Source organism: Anser anser, assembly GCF_964211835.1.
Source record: "Anser anser genome assembly, chromosome: 2".
Lineage (NCBI taxonomy): Eukaryota > Metazoa > Chordata > Aves > Anseriformes > Anatidae > Anser > Anser anser.
The window spans coordinates 18,546,807-18,565,801 of NC_139721.1; the positions used below are offsets into that span (position 1 = coordinate 18,546,807).

At 36.8% G+C, this 18,995-nt stretch overlaps 1 protein-coding gene across 3 annotated transcripts in view; it reads left to right on the top strand.

Moving 5' to 3' along the window:
- NUDCD1 (NudC domain containing 1) overlaps positions 1–17,929 on the top strand; it is a 36,862-nt gene extending 18,933 nt beyond the window's left edge. For 2 of the 3 annotated variants that reach the window (XM_083822975.1, XM_083822976.1), the window contains 6 exons: positions 1,227–1,412; positions 5,492–5,699; positions 8,973–9,117; positions 10,392–10,517; positions 12,485–12,644; positions 15,016–17,929. In XM_083822975.1, coding sequence (XP_083679101.1) covers positions 1,227–1,412; positions 5,492–5,699; positions 8,973–9,117; positions 10,392–10,517; positions 12,485–12,644; positions 15,016–15,308 — 1,118 coding nt within the window. In that variant the 3' untranslated portion in view covers positions 15,309–17,929. The remainder of the gene's footprint in view (positions 1–1,226; positions 1,413–5,491; positions 5,700–8,972; positions 9,118–10,391; positions 10,518–12,484; positions 12,645–15,015) is intronic. The other variant, XR_014579201.1, reaches the window with a different exon arrangement.
- The last annotated feature ends 1,066 nt before the right edge of the window (positions 17,930–18,995 follow it).

Here is an 18,995-nt window from a genome sequence, read left to right on the forward strand (position 1 = left end):
TATCTGTTGTACTTTTCATAAAGTTGTATGAGTGATTACCTTCCCGGTACAGCACTCTCTTTGGTCATCTGTATAGTCTGAGGTGATCTGTTAAAGCATGCTCCCTAGTTGCCTGGGGTTTTCTGACTGTGTAGGTCTCTGACTCTGCTTCTGATTTAAATGGCTATGTCTGTTCTATTAATACCCCTCTGCCCATGCTCAAAAAAGGAGGGAGGGGGGCTTTAATTAACACGCCCAAGTACCAGAATTACATTGTAGTCTGGTTATTTTTCTTTATTCCACTTCTGAACTAACTTTTAGCAAGTATGATAACTAGTTAAGGGGATCCAAATTCGATTCCAAAATCTGTTACTCTCTGTATTCTGTGACTGTGTTTCCCTAAACTTAGCACTGATGTCAACCAGGAACACGTTACACTGGAGTGGTATAGATGATTTTTACCTTCATGATCTGGTCTTGTCTAACATCTCTGCTAATAAGTTCTCTTTTTTTTTGGCTTGTTTCAAGTAAAGTTGTAGTTGCAAATACACCGATTTCTTTTAATGAAGAGGTGAAGCATAGATGTGAAAAACTAAACAATTCTTGAGGATAATTTTATCAACTGTGAGAATTTTATTAAGTTACTGGTAAATTCCTAAAAATCCACTTGCACTATCTGTTATTATTCAGAAGTCAATCAAATACTTAGGCATCTGAGTCCAGGTAGATTTAAATGGAGGAAGAACACTCTAGAATGTATCACCTTACCTGTATTTTAATTCATCATTACTCATGTGTTTGGGAATGGCGTGTTCCTTGATGCCAGTAGTTAACAACTAGGACCTCCTCAACTCGTGTAAAACTCTGGCCTTCAAAAGGGAAGGTAGGCATTTTCCATTATGAATTGTTATCGCAAGCTATTTCATTGTTACTCAAACTTTTTTAGCACCTCAGAAATGTTTGGAAGATTTATTTGTACGGAGACTGAGAGTGGTTTTCTGAATTGGCAGGCTAGCTTTGATCAAAGAAATCATCATAAGGAAAAAAGAGCAATGTTAGATTAATTTTAGGATCTACGTGTGTAATAAAATCATTGAAAAACAAAAGAGAAATTTCCTTTTAATCCACAGTACTGTTATTTAACCAGTAGGATTGTGTAGTATTTTTAAATGTAATGAGGTTCTTGAATGAGATTTTGTGCTCTAGAAAAATAGTACTGCTCAGATTTTTTTTTTTTCATTTTACAGGTGATCATCAATATGAAATCTGCAGAAAGAGAGTTTTACAAGGAAAATCAGTCCCCCATTATGCAGCAATAGAGCCGAATGGGGATGGTCTAATGATTCTTTCCTACAAACCATTCAAATCTGTACAAGAAGAAGAAAAAAAGTTAGCAGGAAATGATGATGCAAAAACAGCAAATGAAAAGAAAGGTAAAACTTAACTGTCAGGTCATGACAGACTGCTCTTTGTTTTGTCAAAGAAAAGAACTTGTCAGTTTAGAATCTGTTTGGAAACTCCAGCAGTAAATGTTGGTCTTAATATCTGCCATCAGATTTTTTTTTTTATAAGGCCAGATATGCTTTTTTTTTTTTTAACATATTTGTTTTCTTCCTAGGAAGTTGTGTTGGGCATAAACCTATATGACAAGTCTTTTTAGATAGGAAGCACTTAAAGAATTTCCTTGTCTCAAGGAAAAGAATATTCTGCAAACAGAACTGTACTCATTATTTGCTAACGGTTAAGACAACAGTTGCCTAAATGCAGGCATCTAGCTGAAGTGTTCAAACTGAGAAGCTAGTCTTAGGTGAGAGAAGGGAGCATGGCACCCAAACAGTTGTTCAGCAGAAAGATCTCTCTGATATGGAAATCACTCCTGCCTTTCAAACAACAAAGGTGGTTTTTTTTTTTTTTTTTTTTTTTTTTAAGAATGAGAATCTAGTAAAAGACTCCCCTAAGAAAGTAGTTTAGAGGAAAAAGAATCAACTTCATCAAAAGACACTCATACTTTTCTTCTAGGAGATCAAAGCAAAATGAAGTATATGAACCCCTACTAAGTATTAATCCTAAATGTCACTGAGTTCATAATATGTATATTTATGTAGCTATATTGTGTTATTTCAGATTTGATTTTTGCTTCTGCATATGAGAGAGATGTTAATGAGCCTATCTTAACTGAATGATACTAACACAATTTTTTCAGTTGTGCAGAAATCTATTAGCCTAACCTAGGCTATAATTTTGGTTGCATGGCTATATAAAATTGCAGGTGTAGCAGATACCAAATAGCAAAACAAGATGTGCTGGCAGTAATACTCTAATTTTTATAGAGATTACAACAATACATGAGGAAATATTAAGGTGGTTATGTTGCTTATTGGTATTTTGGCTTTTTCTTTGTCCTTTCAGATTCTGCTCCATACATACTTGACAGCTAATAAGGTAGTCTAGAAGATAGTGTAGAAAAGAAGGGCCTAAGGTATTTTTTGGTCTCTTTCTGTTATCTTACAAATTAAGACTTTAATATCAGATACAGTCTGTGTCAAAATTTAGAATTTTGATGGCTGTTGCATCTCATATAATAATAGTTTCTGGGAAGTGTATTTGTAGTATCTGTGACTGATCCTGTAGCAAACAGGAAACTCATGGTACTAGGCAACAGTGTAAGAGTCCTTCCAGAGTTGCAGTTGCTGAGATGATCAGCTAAGTCTTGTACTACGACACCTTGAGAGCTTTCAAAACGTTCCAGAGAATGAGTCAGTCCATGCTTTGCTTTCCCTCTAACTAGGAAGGTAACATGTAAAAGAAAATGAATACATCTGTAGTTATGTTTTCTGTGACCAACTGTGAACGACCCAGTCTTCCTGTCATAGCCTTTAGAATGTTTTAGCTTTATATTCTCTCCTTTTAGAGTAGAATAGTTTCAGTTGGAAGGGACCTACAAAGATCAAGTCCAACTGTCAAGACTACCTTGGGTCCGACACAAAGTTAGAACATACAGTAAAGAGCATTATCCAAATGCCTCTTAAACACTAACAGATGTGGGCCACCAACTACCTCTACGAAGCTCTGGTGGTTTTATCCTGCTGGGCAACCAAACTCTACCACAACGGTTCTCTCACTCCCTCTCCTCAAAGGTAAAAGGGGAGAAAATATGATGAAAAGGGCTCAAGGGTTGAGATAAGGACAGGGAGATCACAACAGTTACTGGCACAGGCAAAACAGACTCAGCATAGGGAGATTAAAATAATTCATTGCCTATCACTAGCAGACTAGACCAGTGAGAAACTAAAAGCAAACCAAAACCACCTTCCCCCCCATCGACCCTCTTCTGCTGCCTCCCCTCAAGCGGTGCTGGGCAATGGGGGCTGCGGTCAGTCCCTGATGCTTCATCTCCGCCGCTCCCTCACGGTCCCTCTCTGCCCCTGCTCCCCGTGGGGTCCCTCCCACGGGATGCCGTCCTTCCCGAACTGAGCCTGGGGGGCTGCCCACAGGCAGCAGCTCTTCAAGCACCGCTCCCACACGGCTCCGTACCACGGGGTCCATCCCCCAGGAGCAAACTGCTCCAGCACGGGTCCCCCACGGGTGGCAGCTCCCCCCAGACCCCCTGCTCCTGCGTGGGCTCCTCTCCACGGGCTGCAGCTCCGGCCCGGGGCCTGCTCCTGCAGGGGCTCTCCATGGGCCGCAGCCTCCTCCAGGCCACATCCACCTGCTCCACCGGGGGCTCCTCCACGGGCTGCAGCGTGGAGATCTGCTCCGTGTGGGACCCGTGGGCTGCAGGGGGACAGCCTGCTCCACCAGGGGCCTCTCCACAGGCTGCAGGGGAACTGCTGCTCTGTGCCTGGAGCACCTCCTGCTGCATGGACCTGGGGGTCTGCAGGGCTGCTTCTCACTCCTCTCTCTCCCAGTTGCTGCTGCACAGTGGTTTTCCCTTTCTTCAGTGTGCTCTCCCAGAGGCCCAACCAGTATCACTCACTGGCTCGGCTCTGGCCAGCAGCAGGTCCCTTTTGGAGCTGACTCTGCTCTGACATGGGGCTGCTGCTGGGTTCTGCTCACAGAGTCCACAACTGCAGGCCCTGCTACTAAAACCTTTCCATGTAAAGCCGGTACAGAAGCTTGTCCGAAGGTTTAACTACCATCTCAGTAACAAGCTTATTCTGATGTCCAGTCTGAACTTACCCTGTCACAGATTTGAGCCGCTCCCACATGTCCTGTCACAAGATGAACACCTCACTCCCAGCTTGTCATCCTCAGATAGCTTGTAGAGAGCAGTAAGGTCACCCCTCAACCTCCTTTTCTCCAAGTTTAACAAACTTATTGTCCTCATCTGCTCCTCACAGGACATGCCTTCTAGCCCTTTAACCAGCTTTGTTGCCATCCTCTGTATAAGTATTTCTTATGGAAGGACAGCAGTTTAATAGAGATCCGTATGAGGAAGATTCTAGGCCCAGGAGCAAAAGTCAAATGTTACCCCTTGGCAGGCAGTTTTATTTCATCTCTGTCATCTAAGGCAGATGAAGACTACTTGGTCTTTTAAAACCGTTTCTGTTGAATAGTCAGTGTAAGTGCTAACAAAATAGATTAGGGGAAAATGTTCACTTTTCTGAACGGCATATAGTTCAGAGTATGGAGTTGCTTATCATAACCACTGTACCTGGTGTCTGTTTAACCAAGTTACTGATCATTAATGGTTCAGTGCATTTGAATGTCCTGGAGCATGTCCAGAGAAGGGCTACAAAGCTGGTGAAGGGCCTGGAACACAAGTCCTGTGAGGAGCGGCTGAGGGAACTGAGGGTTTTTAGTCTGGAGAAGAGGAGGCTCAGGGGAGACCTTATTGCTCTCTACAGCTACCTGAAAGGAAGGTGTGGGGAGCTGGGGGTCGGCCTTTTCTCACAGATAACTAGTGTTAGGACTAGAGGGAATGGCCTCAAGTTGCACCAGGGGAGGTTCAGGTTGGAAATTAGGAGACATTTCTTCTCAAGAAGAGCAGTCAGGCATTGGGACGGGCTGCCCAGGGAGGTGGTGGAGTCACCGTCCCTGGGGGTGTTCAAGGAAAGGTTGGACGTGGTGCTTAGGGACATGGTTTAGTGGGTGACGTTGGTGGTAGGGCGACGGTTGGACCAGATGATCTTGGAGGTCTTTTCCAACCTTAATGATTCTATGATTAATACATTTTGGCTATCCATTCCATAATATCTTTCACAATAAGTTTCCCAATTAACTTTAGAGTACTATTTAATGCCCATTGGATAACTCCATCAGCATATTTGAGTATAGATATGAATATAAGATGTTTTCCAACAGAGGGACACAAAATGAACTTAATTGCTTAAAAAAAAAAAAAAATGTTTCTCTATTTTGTGATCAGAATATATTTTAAGTAAGTTGTTTAGAGTAGAAGCTTATTTTCACCTTCCCCCAGCCCTGACTCCCAGCAGCATTACATACTGTGGAATCCAGGACAGCTTTTTTAAAATCTAGTTGATATTTTTCTGTACGTTTTCAATTGTAGACCCTCTCTATTACTGGCAGCAGACTGAAGATGATGTGACAATAACAATTCACATTCCTCAAGACATCACTAAGGATGACATAAAAGTACACTTTTCCCCTGAGAACATGTGTGTTACACTGAAAGACCAGCCTCCTTTGATGGAAGGAAAACTACATTCTTCTGTGGACCATGAAAGCTGCACATGGATAATTAAAGAGAACAAAAGGTGTTGTATATGGTTTTTAGATTTACTACTGCTGGGAATTGATTTCAAATGCGTATTATATCTGACTTTTGGGCCCTCTGGGAATGCACTCCTCCTTACAAGGTTGTATCTCCTCTGCTGAAAAGTGCTCACTGGCTTCTGCAATTCTGTCTTACAGTACTGTTTCTTTAACTAATTGCGAAAGTAGTTCCCTCTTCTTACAGTTACTTGCTTATGAGGTTACATGGCAAGCTATTTTCTACAATGACATAGAACAGCCTTTTCAAGCTAAAAATTACTTTTTCACAAAAAAAAAAAAAAAAAAATGTACTGACAGATATACCTGTGTCAGACCAGGAAATTCAAGGTTTTCCACTACTGTGCTGTGAAGCAGAATTCTTCACAGTGTTAGAATACATCGATGCTCATAATGTTAGCCTTCTCACTATTTTCGTGTGCTTTGCCTGTGCTTATTGGCAACCATAGATAAAGTGATGTTTTAAAATCTTTGGTTGCCTTTCTATACTGAAATGTAACCCATGCATGTCTGCGTTTTTTTTATTCTCTTTGAGAATAATCTTGTCCGTTCACTTCTAGTTGATCACAATGCAAAAGTGAAAAGGTAAACTATTAAATGATTCTCACAAAGACTGTTTATAATAAAATTGTGAAACTTTTGGTGATAAATTCAGTAAGGAAATTTAGAAGTACTAAAATGTCCAGGAAAAAAAAAAGTATTAAAATATAAAAAATTACCTTGTGAGCAAAGTAAGCTTAATTGATTCAACATTTTTTTTTTCTTCTCATGACAATTCAGGATTGATTAACTTGACTCTGTTTTTCACAAACAGAAACTTACTTTTTTTTGTAATAACAAGGAATTCTTCAGTCTAGTTTGATTTATAAGTTCTTTATTGCATTTTTCTAATCCATTATACATCATGTATACTATGCTAGTAGAGCCTTTGGAGGGTCCTTCAGAGCAGAGCCCTAAACTGATCTCCAAGTCTCCTTGACGGAATGTGTTTGTTCCATCATTGGTTTAGGTTTTTTGGTGGGTGCATATTGGCTATGATATTTGCATTTGCACCAGCAAAATGTACTTCATAACTGGAAGCTGACACGAGTATTCAGATTTATTTCCACATGTGTTTCTGCACATGTAAAAGTAAGCCTGAAATCCCTGTGTATTTGGAAGTGTACCCTTTTGCATTTTCTGTTTGAGACTCCAAGCTGACTGCTCATGTTATAGGTCGCTTTCTTTGTTGCAGTTAACACGTGCAGCGGACCCTTATATACACCATTTTGCCCTGCCACGTATGGTAGGACATGAACTGAAAGATTTGGATGCTTAAATACTGTTAGACGTACTACAGGTTCTTCCAGTATTCTTTTTGCATTATTTGTGAATCTAGGGGGGGGGCGAGGGAATGCCAGAAAGTGAGTCAATAAGTAAAACTGTTTTAAATTTCATTGCTCAGATGTGGTTCATAATAGAATTTGTCTTGGATCTTCAACAAGTATAAGAAAAGTAACGAACTCTGACAGTATATCGTATATATTTGGACATTTATTACTTTTGCTCTTAGGATAAAGTAATGAGCCACTATGTATTGAAACGAGCAGGTTTGGTTTAATGGTTTCTTAAAGAGTAATTTCCATGTATGGTATCATCAGGTGAAAAAGAAAAAAAAAAAAAAGAAAGTTGTTTCGAGGAAAACAGTTCTTTCCTTTAAATAAGACAAAATGAAGTTTTTTCACTGGAACAGTTTTGCAAGTAAGGTTCCCAGACTTGATGATACAGAAAATAGGAACTGATGTTTGAGAAAACTGAATTCTTGCCATTATAATGCTTTAAAATACTAAATGAAAGATGATATGCTAGGAACAATAATGCCTTCTAGGTGCTTGGACAAGCTTGACGTTAATCTTGATGCATTGTGTGAATTTGTGTGTGTAGTATATAGGTCTCTACTGTGTGAGAATTGGTTGTAATAGGAAAAGTAGAATGATGTTTTCTGCAAGACATTCCCAGTTAGTTTTTTTTTTTTTCAGTTTCATTTGATAAGTGTGTTTTCCTTGAGTTTTCTCTCATAAAAATCTTTGCTTTTTTCCCAAAAGGTAGCTATGAAAGTTTATTTAATTCTTCTGGAGAATAACTAAAGGACTAATATTTGTATGCAGATTATGCTAATGCTGTATACTAAAATGTGAGTTTGCAGCTGTTGATTATTAGGCAAATAGCTAAATGACTCAAGTTTGAGTTAATTATCAAGTGGTTAATATTGCATGACTCTCAGGTTTCTGTTTTAATAAGAAATAGTATTTACACATTTGAATGTCATAAGTTGCACTTGATTTTTAATAGTGACACTACAATACCACTTGAATTTTTTTGATTTAAAAACCTCACTCCCAATTATCTTGTGCAAAATAATTGTGTTTCTGATAACCAGTGTAGTGGTTTCAGTTGTAAAATGAAGATAATTCAGGGGTCACCAAATACTTCTTGCTCTGATGCAGTACTTAGTAACTTAGAAAGTTTTCTTGTTGTGTCAGGTAAACAAATGACATTCTAGACCTTGTAGGTGTGTCTAAAAAGCATGTTTATTGAAACTGTTTTTGTTGTTCTACCCATGTATAATTAAATAGAAATGCGCTGCTGATGCATCAGGCTCTCGTAATTATTTACTTATATATTTATTCATTCCTTATGCCAAGTTCTTTTTTTTTTTTTCCTCACAAGTTACAGTAATTGTATCTTTTGACTTAGAATTTTATATAGACAGTGTAGGTAACTGTGTTGTACTGTTTCTGAGGCTTATAAAATACAAATATTTTTGTTCTACATGTTATACAAAGGTAGTGTGTGCTTAAGTGGTGGTATTTAGCACGTGTTAGGTTTCAGATAAACTTCTGTAGTGAAATTTTCTCTCTCTGAATTGATTTATTTATAGGTGATCTCCTGCAGTATTTAAAAACTTTTATAAAACTACTTCAGAGGAAACCACATTTGAATTGAAAACTCTGAGGACACTTCCATGAATACATTTTATTCATTCTTAGGCTTTTAGAAATCACTTGTCTTTCATCTGATTTTCTTTGGGATATTTTCCATTAGAATAGTTTATTTTATAAGTTGATTCCTAATGGTTTCTGTTATGAGGTTTTCATTATCACTTCAGTTTAGAGAGCAGAAGCTCTCAAATCTATATTTAGAGCTTTCTGACTATCATCTTAAAAAAGGATGCAGTGTATTCATCTATTACTCGTTGTCTTCTATTTGCATTTTAGCTTGGAAATTTCTCTAATTAAGAAAAATGAGGGACTCCGGTGGCCAGAGCTAATAATTGGCGACACAAAGGGGGAACTCATTATGGACCCTTCCCAAGCCACTGAAATAAGTGAATGTCTGATGCATCTGACCTCTGAAGAAATGGTAAGAAGTTGAAAAATAAAATATTTAACATTCTTGCACATTTGTATGTTGTCTTTTCTTGATAAGCTAATTCACACATCATTGACAGACGTCTTCAGTTCATTTACTGTTCAGAATCCTAACACCAAACTCAGTGTTGTCTGAAATTGATGACAAACTAATGGCATTAGAGTTCTGAACATGTTTTGAACTGTACTATCTTCATGTGGGACTGAATTTAGCTTACATGATAGTGTCTGTGCAACAAAACAGAAATCTGATTAATTTGAAAAATAGATTTTGTTCCCATGATGGGCCGATTTTAAAGCAGTTGATTGAAGTAAATTTTTAGTATGTCCATTGCTTGTTTATCAGTAGGTTAGCAACAATTTTATGCTGTCTTTTTAGGGTTGCTGTACTTGGCTGCTATTGGCTGTGAGTGTTAATGAAATGGTTTCCTAGGCTTGCCTTTTAAAATAAGCATGACTCATGAACTTTCTGGCATTATTGTTATACAGGGAGTCTTTACTTGAAATGTAATTTTAAAGTACTGTTTGCTTGATACTTCACCTTTTGATTAGAAAGTGGTATCTCATCTAAAACTTGTGAAATATGACTCCCTATGGATCTTAATATATTAGTTGTGGCTTACTACTTTTTTGAAGAGCGCTGAAGAAAGTTATACTGAAATAAATTCTGGTTAGTGCTTAAAATTGATTTCACTCCTCTCTTCCCCCACTGTTCATGGGCAAGATATTGTAGTCCATCTTCTAAACATACTTTCATTGGGAACTTCAAATGTCTTTGCTTTTGCAACTCATACTGAGGATAAGGTGATTTTTTTGTCACAAGTTTTCAGTTCTTGTGCAGTAATTATCATGATGATAATTAGGGCTACTTAGACAATAAGTTAATCCATTTTTTTCTAGCATTTTCAATAGCAATCTGAAAGAATTTCACAGTGATGTAAATTTACTTTTACCTACTTAGGTTTTCAGGATCATATACTCTTGCTACTTATGGAGGGGAAATATTGTCCGTGTTTTACTGGCTTATGTACCTTTCCTTAAACTGAAATATATTTTGTTGTATCTGCCACCCATGCTGTCTTCCACAACAGAAATGGTGGCTTTCATTTTGATCAGGTACATAATAATTTGATCTTTAAGTATAAAAGAATATGCAAATGATTCTTACAGTTCCATGAATTGTTTTTGTTTTAGAAAGGGATTGATATATATACAGTTGTATATAAAGCTCAGTTCTTCAGAGGTTTCATTGTCTTTCTGTTTCAGAATCCAAACCCTGAAAAGGAAAACCCATCTTGTAATGCACAAGAATTAGAAGAATGTGATGCTTTTCTTGAAGATAGTGCAACTTTATGCAGATTTGATGGCGATACCCTACAGGTCACTCACATAGTAAGTGCTGTAACTTATTACAGAAATATTTTTAAATATTCTTTTTCTGATATGAAAGTTGAATTCTGTTATCAGAACAAAAATCTGTACAAGTCCTTGAAACCACATACATTTCTTCCATAACATAAAATCATGGTAACAATAAACATCTGCATGTGTCCTTCAGTAGCATTTTGATGTAAAAGTAATGCTGCTCTTATCTTGATTTTACATGTATATGTGTGTGTGTGTGTATATGCATTTAAATCTGTATATATCTCTATAGATCTATGTAGATACATAGATACATACACTCGCTCAAAGTGAGACGTTTGAAAAAGTGAAGGTATGTCAGAATAATGACATGAAGGGAGTCTTCTTCAGGGACATAACATTTTTGTAGGTTCCGTAGCTTTTATTTTTTTTCAGTAACTTTTCAGATAGCCTGGTAGGAAGTTGCACCTTTTTTAACTACAAAAATAGAGCATAGATCCATTTTTTTATGATCACTCTTGGTCAGTCACGCTGGAAATAACAGTGAGCAGAATGCTTAATCTAGATTTTGAGCAATGTCCTCCACTAGCAGTAAGTTAGAACTTGATCTGGTCTATTCCCTACAGGAACAAACAAACAAAATAATCATCTGAGAGCATCACAGATTGTTGTTGTCTTTTTTTTTATTATTATTTATTCATTTTTTTTCAAGATGTCTCTACTAAGCTTGTAATAAATGTTGGTGTTCTACCTGATCAGTACTTTGTGTCACTCAGAGCACATTTAGAACAACCTTTGTTGTGCAGAAAAATGTTGTGGTTACAGAGTAAGATTCTGGATCCTAATTTCCCATTTCCTTAGAAAAGCTCTAGAAAAAGTCTTGAGGATATATCTTTCAGATTGTGGTTTATTGTCTGTTTAGGTAGTGTTCATCCACTTCTAGACCTCAAAAAGATATGTGCTCACTACTTTATTATATATGAGAATGTATAAAGTTCAACACGCTAGTACATTGTAGAGCTTTTATTTTCACTTGCAAAACCAGTTATTGCAGCAAGCTCAGTATCTTTTAAAACTAATTTTACTCTTTCATGATAGCAAATTCCAAAATTTCTACATGCTTGGAAAGCAATTTATTTTTATTAATTAATAACATTAAATGCAAAAGCTGTTTTTTTTTTTTTTTTTTTAAATAATTTGCTTCTGTACATGTAAGAGATTTTGAATTGTGGGCTGGGAAGGCAGAATATCGTGGTATTCAGGCTGAACGTGGGGTCTCCCAAATCTGCTTTTTGGTAAGCAGTTTACTATAAAGGTTGTCTGTGTCACAGAGATGGAACTTTTGTTTCTTTGATCATTCACTGATATAAGTTTTTATTTATTCTGAAGGTAATTGGGATAGGCAGGATATGCCTGTCTCACTTTTCTTAAGATCATTCCTGGTGAATAGAAGTGGTCATTGAATGTTTTTGGTGATCTAGACATATTTGATGAATAGAGTGCTGGTCTGGAACTTAGTAATTACTTCATTGTGAGAAAATACAAAACTGCTGACATTTCATCATTTTAGTATTCTAAATAATCCTTTTCCCAGTGCTTACCAACTTTTTTTTTGCATATGGACAGTATTTCCTTCCCTATTGGCACGGCAGAAAAACAGCTGTAATTTTTTAAGTAGAGAGAATCTTTTCCTAACATCAGACATTGTAGATTAGGATCCTCCATCCTAGAAAGTCATTTCTATACAAAAGCATTTATTCCTGTGTGCTCATGTAATGGGCATAATCTTTCCCTAAATATTATCCCAAGAAACTAAATTGCACGTGTTTGAAATGTGTTAGCCACCTGTTGCGTATTGAGCTGTTCATCATCATAATGTGTTCAAATATTTTATCACCTAACATTAATCTGTTAAACATCTAACTGTGGCAGCATGTGACAGAGTCTGCTATTTGTGTTTTGTATCAATATTTTGTATTTCTTTTTGATTTCAGATTAATCTTGGAAGCAACCAGTATCTTTTCTCGGTTGTAGTGGATCCCAGAGAAATGCCTTGCTTCTGCCTGAGGCATGATGTTGATGCTCTTCTTTGGCAGCCCCACCCTGACCAGCCAGAAAACATGTGGGAACACATTGCAACTTTTAATGCTTTAGGTAGGAAATAGACTTCTGTGTCACACTTCTGAGACATTCCTGCCTGAATACTTTCAGTATGGCTTCTGTTGATATTTCACTTAAATAAATTTGAATTGAAAGGCACTATAGTTCTGTTGGTAACAGAATGCCAGTTTAATTCTAGAAATACTAGAACATGAGAGATAAGATGTTTACACCTTGAGAAAAATGAACCTGTTCAGACTATATACATGACGCAAGCACAGTATTGCACAGTAAAAAGGAGAGTTCATTGGATAAGTGAACTAGATTTAAAGACTTCTAAAAGCACAGTAAACACCTTAAGAGACAGAAAAAAAGCAGGGCAACTGATGACGTTCGTGTCTAATTTTGTATGTGCTTATGGTAAGATATTTTAGTAAGAGACAATATTAAAAATATTTTAGTAAGAGACCATTAAACTTTTCCTATCTTGTTGTCCCAGGTGGCAGGTCTGAGGAACTGGAAATGATTGTTCAATACTTATTCTGTTATAAGAGCTAGCAACATCAAATTACGTTGGTACATAATAGGTTCAAAAGAAACTAAAAGAAATACTTAGCATAGGCATATTTGTGCTGTGGAACCTTCTTGCATAAAATCTTGTGGATGGGAAAAGTTTTAATGAATTTACAATAAAGAAACAAACATGACAGGAAAAATAAAGAGCATAACTGTGCCAGCTCTGGCTACAGAAGCCCCTTTACCTCTGAGATTAGACTGCCAGAAATGTAGGAAAATGTGACCCTTAGTTACTGCTGTATTCTTGCACTGAAGTGTAGGATTTTTTTTAGTGAAAGTTGGGAGCAGAATTCATAAGCTCAGAAGCAGAAAATACTTCAAATAAACAGATACAAGAGTAAGTAAGAATCGCTATATCAGATAAAGCAGAATGGTCTACATAGCACAGTGTTGTACCTGTTACTTAATAAAGATAAATCAGGTTTCGTTTAATCTAGTGCAATATTTACTTCTGCTCTGGCAACTGTAGTGTTCATGTTCTCTAAGTGTGGTCCGGACCCACTCCTTTAATAGTGCCATGTGACAATTTATTCCCTCTGTTCCCTAAATACATTTGTTTGACCATACCACTCTGTCTGCATACGAAATGAAAGAGAAGGTATAAGCTGTTTTATAGAGCTCACGTAGGTTTCCATAATGCATAATTGATTTTGGTCTGGATTTTTGCAGTTTATTTGGTTTTGTATGTGAATGCTCTTTTTTTATAGCCTGTTATTTTCACTTATAGTCATATTAAGCTGTAAGTATCTTAAAGTTCTCTAACAAAAGAGATTAATTCCACAATTTGTTCTTTACTCGTTTCAAATTTCATTATACCAGGAAAAAAATGGATGATGAGGATTAAGGCGATTTTTTCAAATTATTGCTAATTTCAGTTTCTATGCTGACTTTGTAGTACTGTTTTTATAATGTGTTTCAATTGTTTTGAAAATAACAGGAAGGAAATTGGGATATCTTTGAGCTTTTTGTACCTATGGTGATAAAACAAAATGTTTCTCCATTTCTTTCTCCCTATAGTCCTATAATTTTACAATATTATATGGAAGTCTGTACATCTGTACTAACCTAGTTCACCTTTTTTGTGCCAGCTATGATGTAAGACCTCAGCTTGCTCATCTGTAACCAAATCTTGAAGTATTGTACAAGAGCTAGTACTAAAAATGAGTATTTTCTTGGTTAACAAGCTAAATTTCCCAAACCTGCAGTATTTATTACATTGGCCAATACAGTGATATTAGTGCTAATTCTCTCTTTCTTTGCTTGAACTTCTGGGATTACTTTTTAACAAGCAATACAAAGATGATGACTGCAATATTGTTACTTTTCAGTCCAAGTTTTAGACTGAAACCTAAGGAAGGAATCAAAAGGAAACTGAAGTGACCAAGAGTTTTCTTGCTCTGTGTATCTTTCCTAACAGCTTTCTTTTTAAAAGGGGGATAATTTTGAATAAACACTGGTCAGATTACAAGTAAATTCTAATGTTTTGCTGCTGGTTAAAGGAGCAATACTTGATCTTGCCCCTTCTTACTGCAGTTTTGTGAAGGAGCCTCTCCATCCCTCTGATCAGTTTGGTCAGCTGTCTCCTTCCAAGTTCTTGAGCATTCTCAACCTATTGGCTGTGTGGGGCAAAGAGTTGGAAAAAGAGAAAGCCTTGACACTGTGCAAGTACTGCCTGGCAATAGACAAACCATTTGTGTCTTATCAACCCTGTTTTAGTCACAAATTCAAAATTTTGTTAGTAATTGCTTATTATTTTTGAAGATAAGCTTGATTTTGACTTAGCCATTTAAAGTGCTATTGAAGCTGATATATCGTATCTTCTTTATGTGTATCTATCTGGGCTGTGCAGGTTACGTACAAGCATCAAAACAAGACAAGAAGTTCATGGCTTGCGCCCCAGACTACTCCTATTCTGCTCTTTGTGAGTGCTTGCGGCGAGTTTTCATCTACCGCCAGCCAGCTCCTCTGTCCACAGTTCTCTACAACAGGAAGGAAGGAAGACAAGTAGGACAGGTTGCCAAGCAGCTGGTAGCAACCCTGGAAGCCAACGATCCCATCCTAGGCTTTCAAGCTACAAATGAGAGATTATTTGTTCTCACAACAAAAACCTTGTTTTTAATAAAGGTGAACACTGGAAATTAATTACTGAGTATATTCTGCTGCAGTTATGTTTATGTTTAAGGAATTGGTAGCTAAATGATCTGAAGAGTTCGGTGTGTTTTGCTGAGGCTTAAAGGGATTTTACAGGGGAATCAATTTTTTTTTTGTTAGAACTTGTCTGTAAGTCAGTGAGAAAGTTTTTCAACTTTGCTGTCACTGAACTAAGCTTTTTCAGAGACACAGAAAAATGCCTTTTGCGCTAGCAGCTTACTCAAAGCAATTTTCAGAGGCTGCTGTTTGCATAGGTGAAATAGATTTATGCATTGTTTTTTCCAAATGACTCTTTGCCGCACTTCTAAAATTTGAGAATTCACTTCTGTTTTTAATGGACACTGTTTACCTCTGAAAGAAGTAATCAGGTATAGAAAATAAACCCTTGAGTTACAAATGTATGGTGTGCGAAATAAAGAAGTGTGTATCATAAAGAAAAAACTACAAATTCAAATACTATTGGCCAAAAAATGATTGAATATTTCGGTATTCAATAACATTGAATGGAATGTGAGTGGAATGAATGGAGTATTGTTCCTTATACAGTTATTTAATTCAAGTGGAATGATTTCATTGTATATCCAATACGTAAAGTCTGTGACTTAGTCATGCTTGCAGTGGAATCTAGTCACATTTTAAGAGATGTTGGATAGCTTTTGGTAGATTTTTCTTGAAAGAGAATCAGGGTGACTGCATAACTGGTGACAACATAGTGAAAGGTACAAGTCAAACTCTCATACTCTCAATTGTTATTTTCATTTGAAGAACTTAAGTGACTAATTTGCAATTAGAAAACTGCTAACAGGAAATGTACCTGTATTGTAAAACGAGATGGGAAACTCAAAGGTTCTGCTTCTGCCTTAAATAATGTGATACCACCCTAAATAATGTGTTACTTGATAACTATTTTGTCCCTGATGTACAAGTCCAAATGTGGTATGTTTCCAATGTAAGAGTACGAATATGGGTGCTTTAAAGTTGCTGTTTACCAAACAGGCATGGTTGATTTTGTTGAAAAGCTGTATTTAAAGATTTTTGTTTTTTAATTTAAGGTGACCATGTCAATACAGTTAAACCAAAAAGGGTCAGTTGTGACAGTTCTACTCCCCAACTTTTTTTTTTCTCCATAATTTGTTTATAACTCCATAGCAAAGAATGCCTAATGAATATATTGTGTACTAAAGCTGCCATGACCTGTGGTACCAGAGTTCTGAGACAAACACAGTGTGTCCCATAGTAGTTTGCATCTCTGTCAATATTATTTCGGACCTCTGTAAGAATCTACTGAGAAGAAAACGTGTTCCTTTTTTATGGACTATCAAGTTTTTGGCTGTGGTTGTTTTGGCTATCCCATAAATTCTGCAGACTTGTATCAGTGAAATGATTAAATGATATGGTGGGAACTTAAGAGGGAGACAAGCAGTTGTCTTCCAAAAAAAGAAAAAATCCAAACTTAGCAGCTTTTCCTCAAAAGCAAGTTCAGCCTGATTTTCTTCCTTTTCATCATTTTTATGTTGTGTATCCATTAATGGAAAGTTTTTCTTTGCCTAGGTAAGTTAAAACAGACTCCAACTGCAAGCCTTCACTTCTTTTATTTTTTAAACTGTCTTGAAAATACTTTTTAAAAAGTCTCAATGAATGTATTACTATTTCATGACTTTGCTTCTAAATTTCCGTATTGGGCAATAATGCCGAACAGCATGGTGGAAATCATGTAGTGGCCCATGCAGTCGATTACTTTCCAGCATAAAGTAAGTGCACTGAGATTTATATGAATATTACTTAGTAACCTGAATATAGATGAGAATTCCAGCTCTTTTTCAAATTCCCCCTTGATGTGGCATGCACATCTGGGAACATACTTCCGTTGTTTTCTGGAACAGATAAAAACCAAAGTCAAGTAAAATGGCCACCTTTTCAGAGACTGTATTATCGTATGTAATGGCTAAAAATATTCTGCCCAAATGTGTGTCTGTTTCAAGGGAGTCATTGTTTTCTCATGGGAACAACTGAACATGGTGAAGAGGTTCATCCACGTTCTGTGTTACTCGCCTATCTCCAATCATGGTGTTCTCAGAAAGGATATGTCAGTTTCTCTTTTATTTTGCTTTCTCTGTGAGTTAAGGACACTGTATTATTTAAAATATTTGCTGCCTTGAGGAACCTTGCATGCTGTCGCACAGCAAGCTACTATAATTAAATGGCTGCAAGCCGCAGGGAGGCACTTATTAGCAGCGTTTCCAATTCTGTGTTCAGTTAATTGTAAGGCTTATTTGTTTAGTGTATTATTGCGGGCTTATACAAAGTATAAGAATGGGTATATTTAAGAGGTGGTTTTCTGAGAACCACACTTCAATTTTTCTAGAATTTTGCTGCCTGAAATCTAACATTGTAAGACAGTACTTCCTGAAAAGTCCCAATCACAATCTGTTTACAGAATTTCTGAGAAACTACTTGGCTATTACAGACTTGCATTATTTATTTCAAATGTCCTTTTTAGTGTTTCCCTTGGTTGGCTGCCTATTTGGAATGTATCATGTATTCTTCTACAAGTTTAAATAAATGGAATCAAAATGTTACGTTTATTAATAAAGTTTTTTAAATTATTTTAACGGATTTTTATTCCTTTCAAATGTACATCCTTCCTACGTTACTGAAACAAAAAAATAGAAATAAGCCATTCCTTAAAATAAGAGTGCTTATGTTAAGGACTTTTCTGTTGAGGCAAAGTTCTGGTGGTTGTCAGCACAGCAAGGTCATGTGTGGGTCAAGGACATACTCTGTATGTCAAAAACTGGCTCTTCATTAATGAAACAGCAGATGCTGAGAGAGTAACAGATAATATTGCAGGTTATAATTCATTTCAGTTTGCTGTGCTTTGTTTCAATAGTGGCCATTATTCCCACTAACTTTTGAATTTCCTTGCTTTCTGTCAATTTATAATTTCTGTTCTCATGATGCAGATTAGATGGACTTCAAACCTGCAGCCAATCACACATTAGCAAGTAATAATCTTATTGCTGTCTGATTCTGCCACGTAAAATACATTGGATGTAGTACTTAGTACTATTTTGTTTGGAGAAGTATCTGTTGAGATATTTTTTGGCCTTTAAAAGTGGCTTAAATCGCTTCTGAAAAAAAAAAAAAAAAAAAACATTTTAAAAATATTTACCATGATGTGGTAGCTGGTTTCAATATAAAAATATAATGGTAGATAAAATTAACAAGTTCGGATTTAGACTTGGAAAACCACAATCATTACTGGTCTAATGCTATAGGCAAAATATTGTTTAAAAACTATTCCAGCGTGGTTTTGTAATCTATAATTGGCACTTGCAAGGAATTGCCAAGATCAATGCAAGGAACCCTGATTTTAAAAATGAATTATTTTAGGGTGTGTGAAGAATAGTCAGACTTGTTAGTGTCACTGATAAGAACGGGCCTTGTGCAAAGGGGAGTTGAGCAGCTTGCTGCTGCTCATCTCTTACACCAACTTTGTGCGTGGAGGTCTGCAAGCTTGGCATGAGGGGCTGCTGAAAGGGGGAGTCTTGTGGTGGCAGGATGGCCTTGTTTTGAGGCAGAACAGAATCTTGAAGGCCATGGTGCCCAGAAAACATCTCTGAACATGAGCTTAATGAAGTACATCCTAAACATACATGACTATAGTTCTCAACTCTC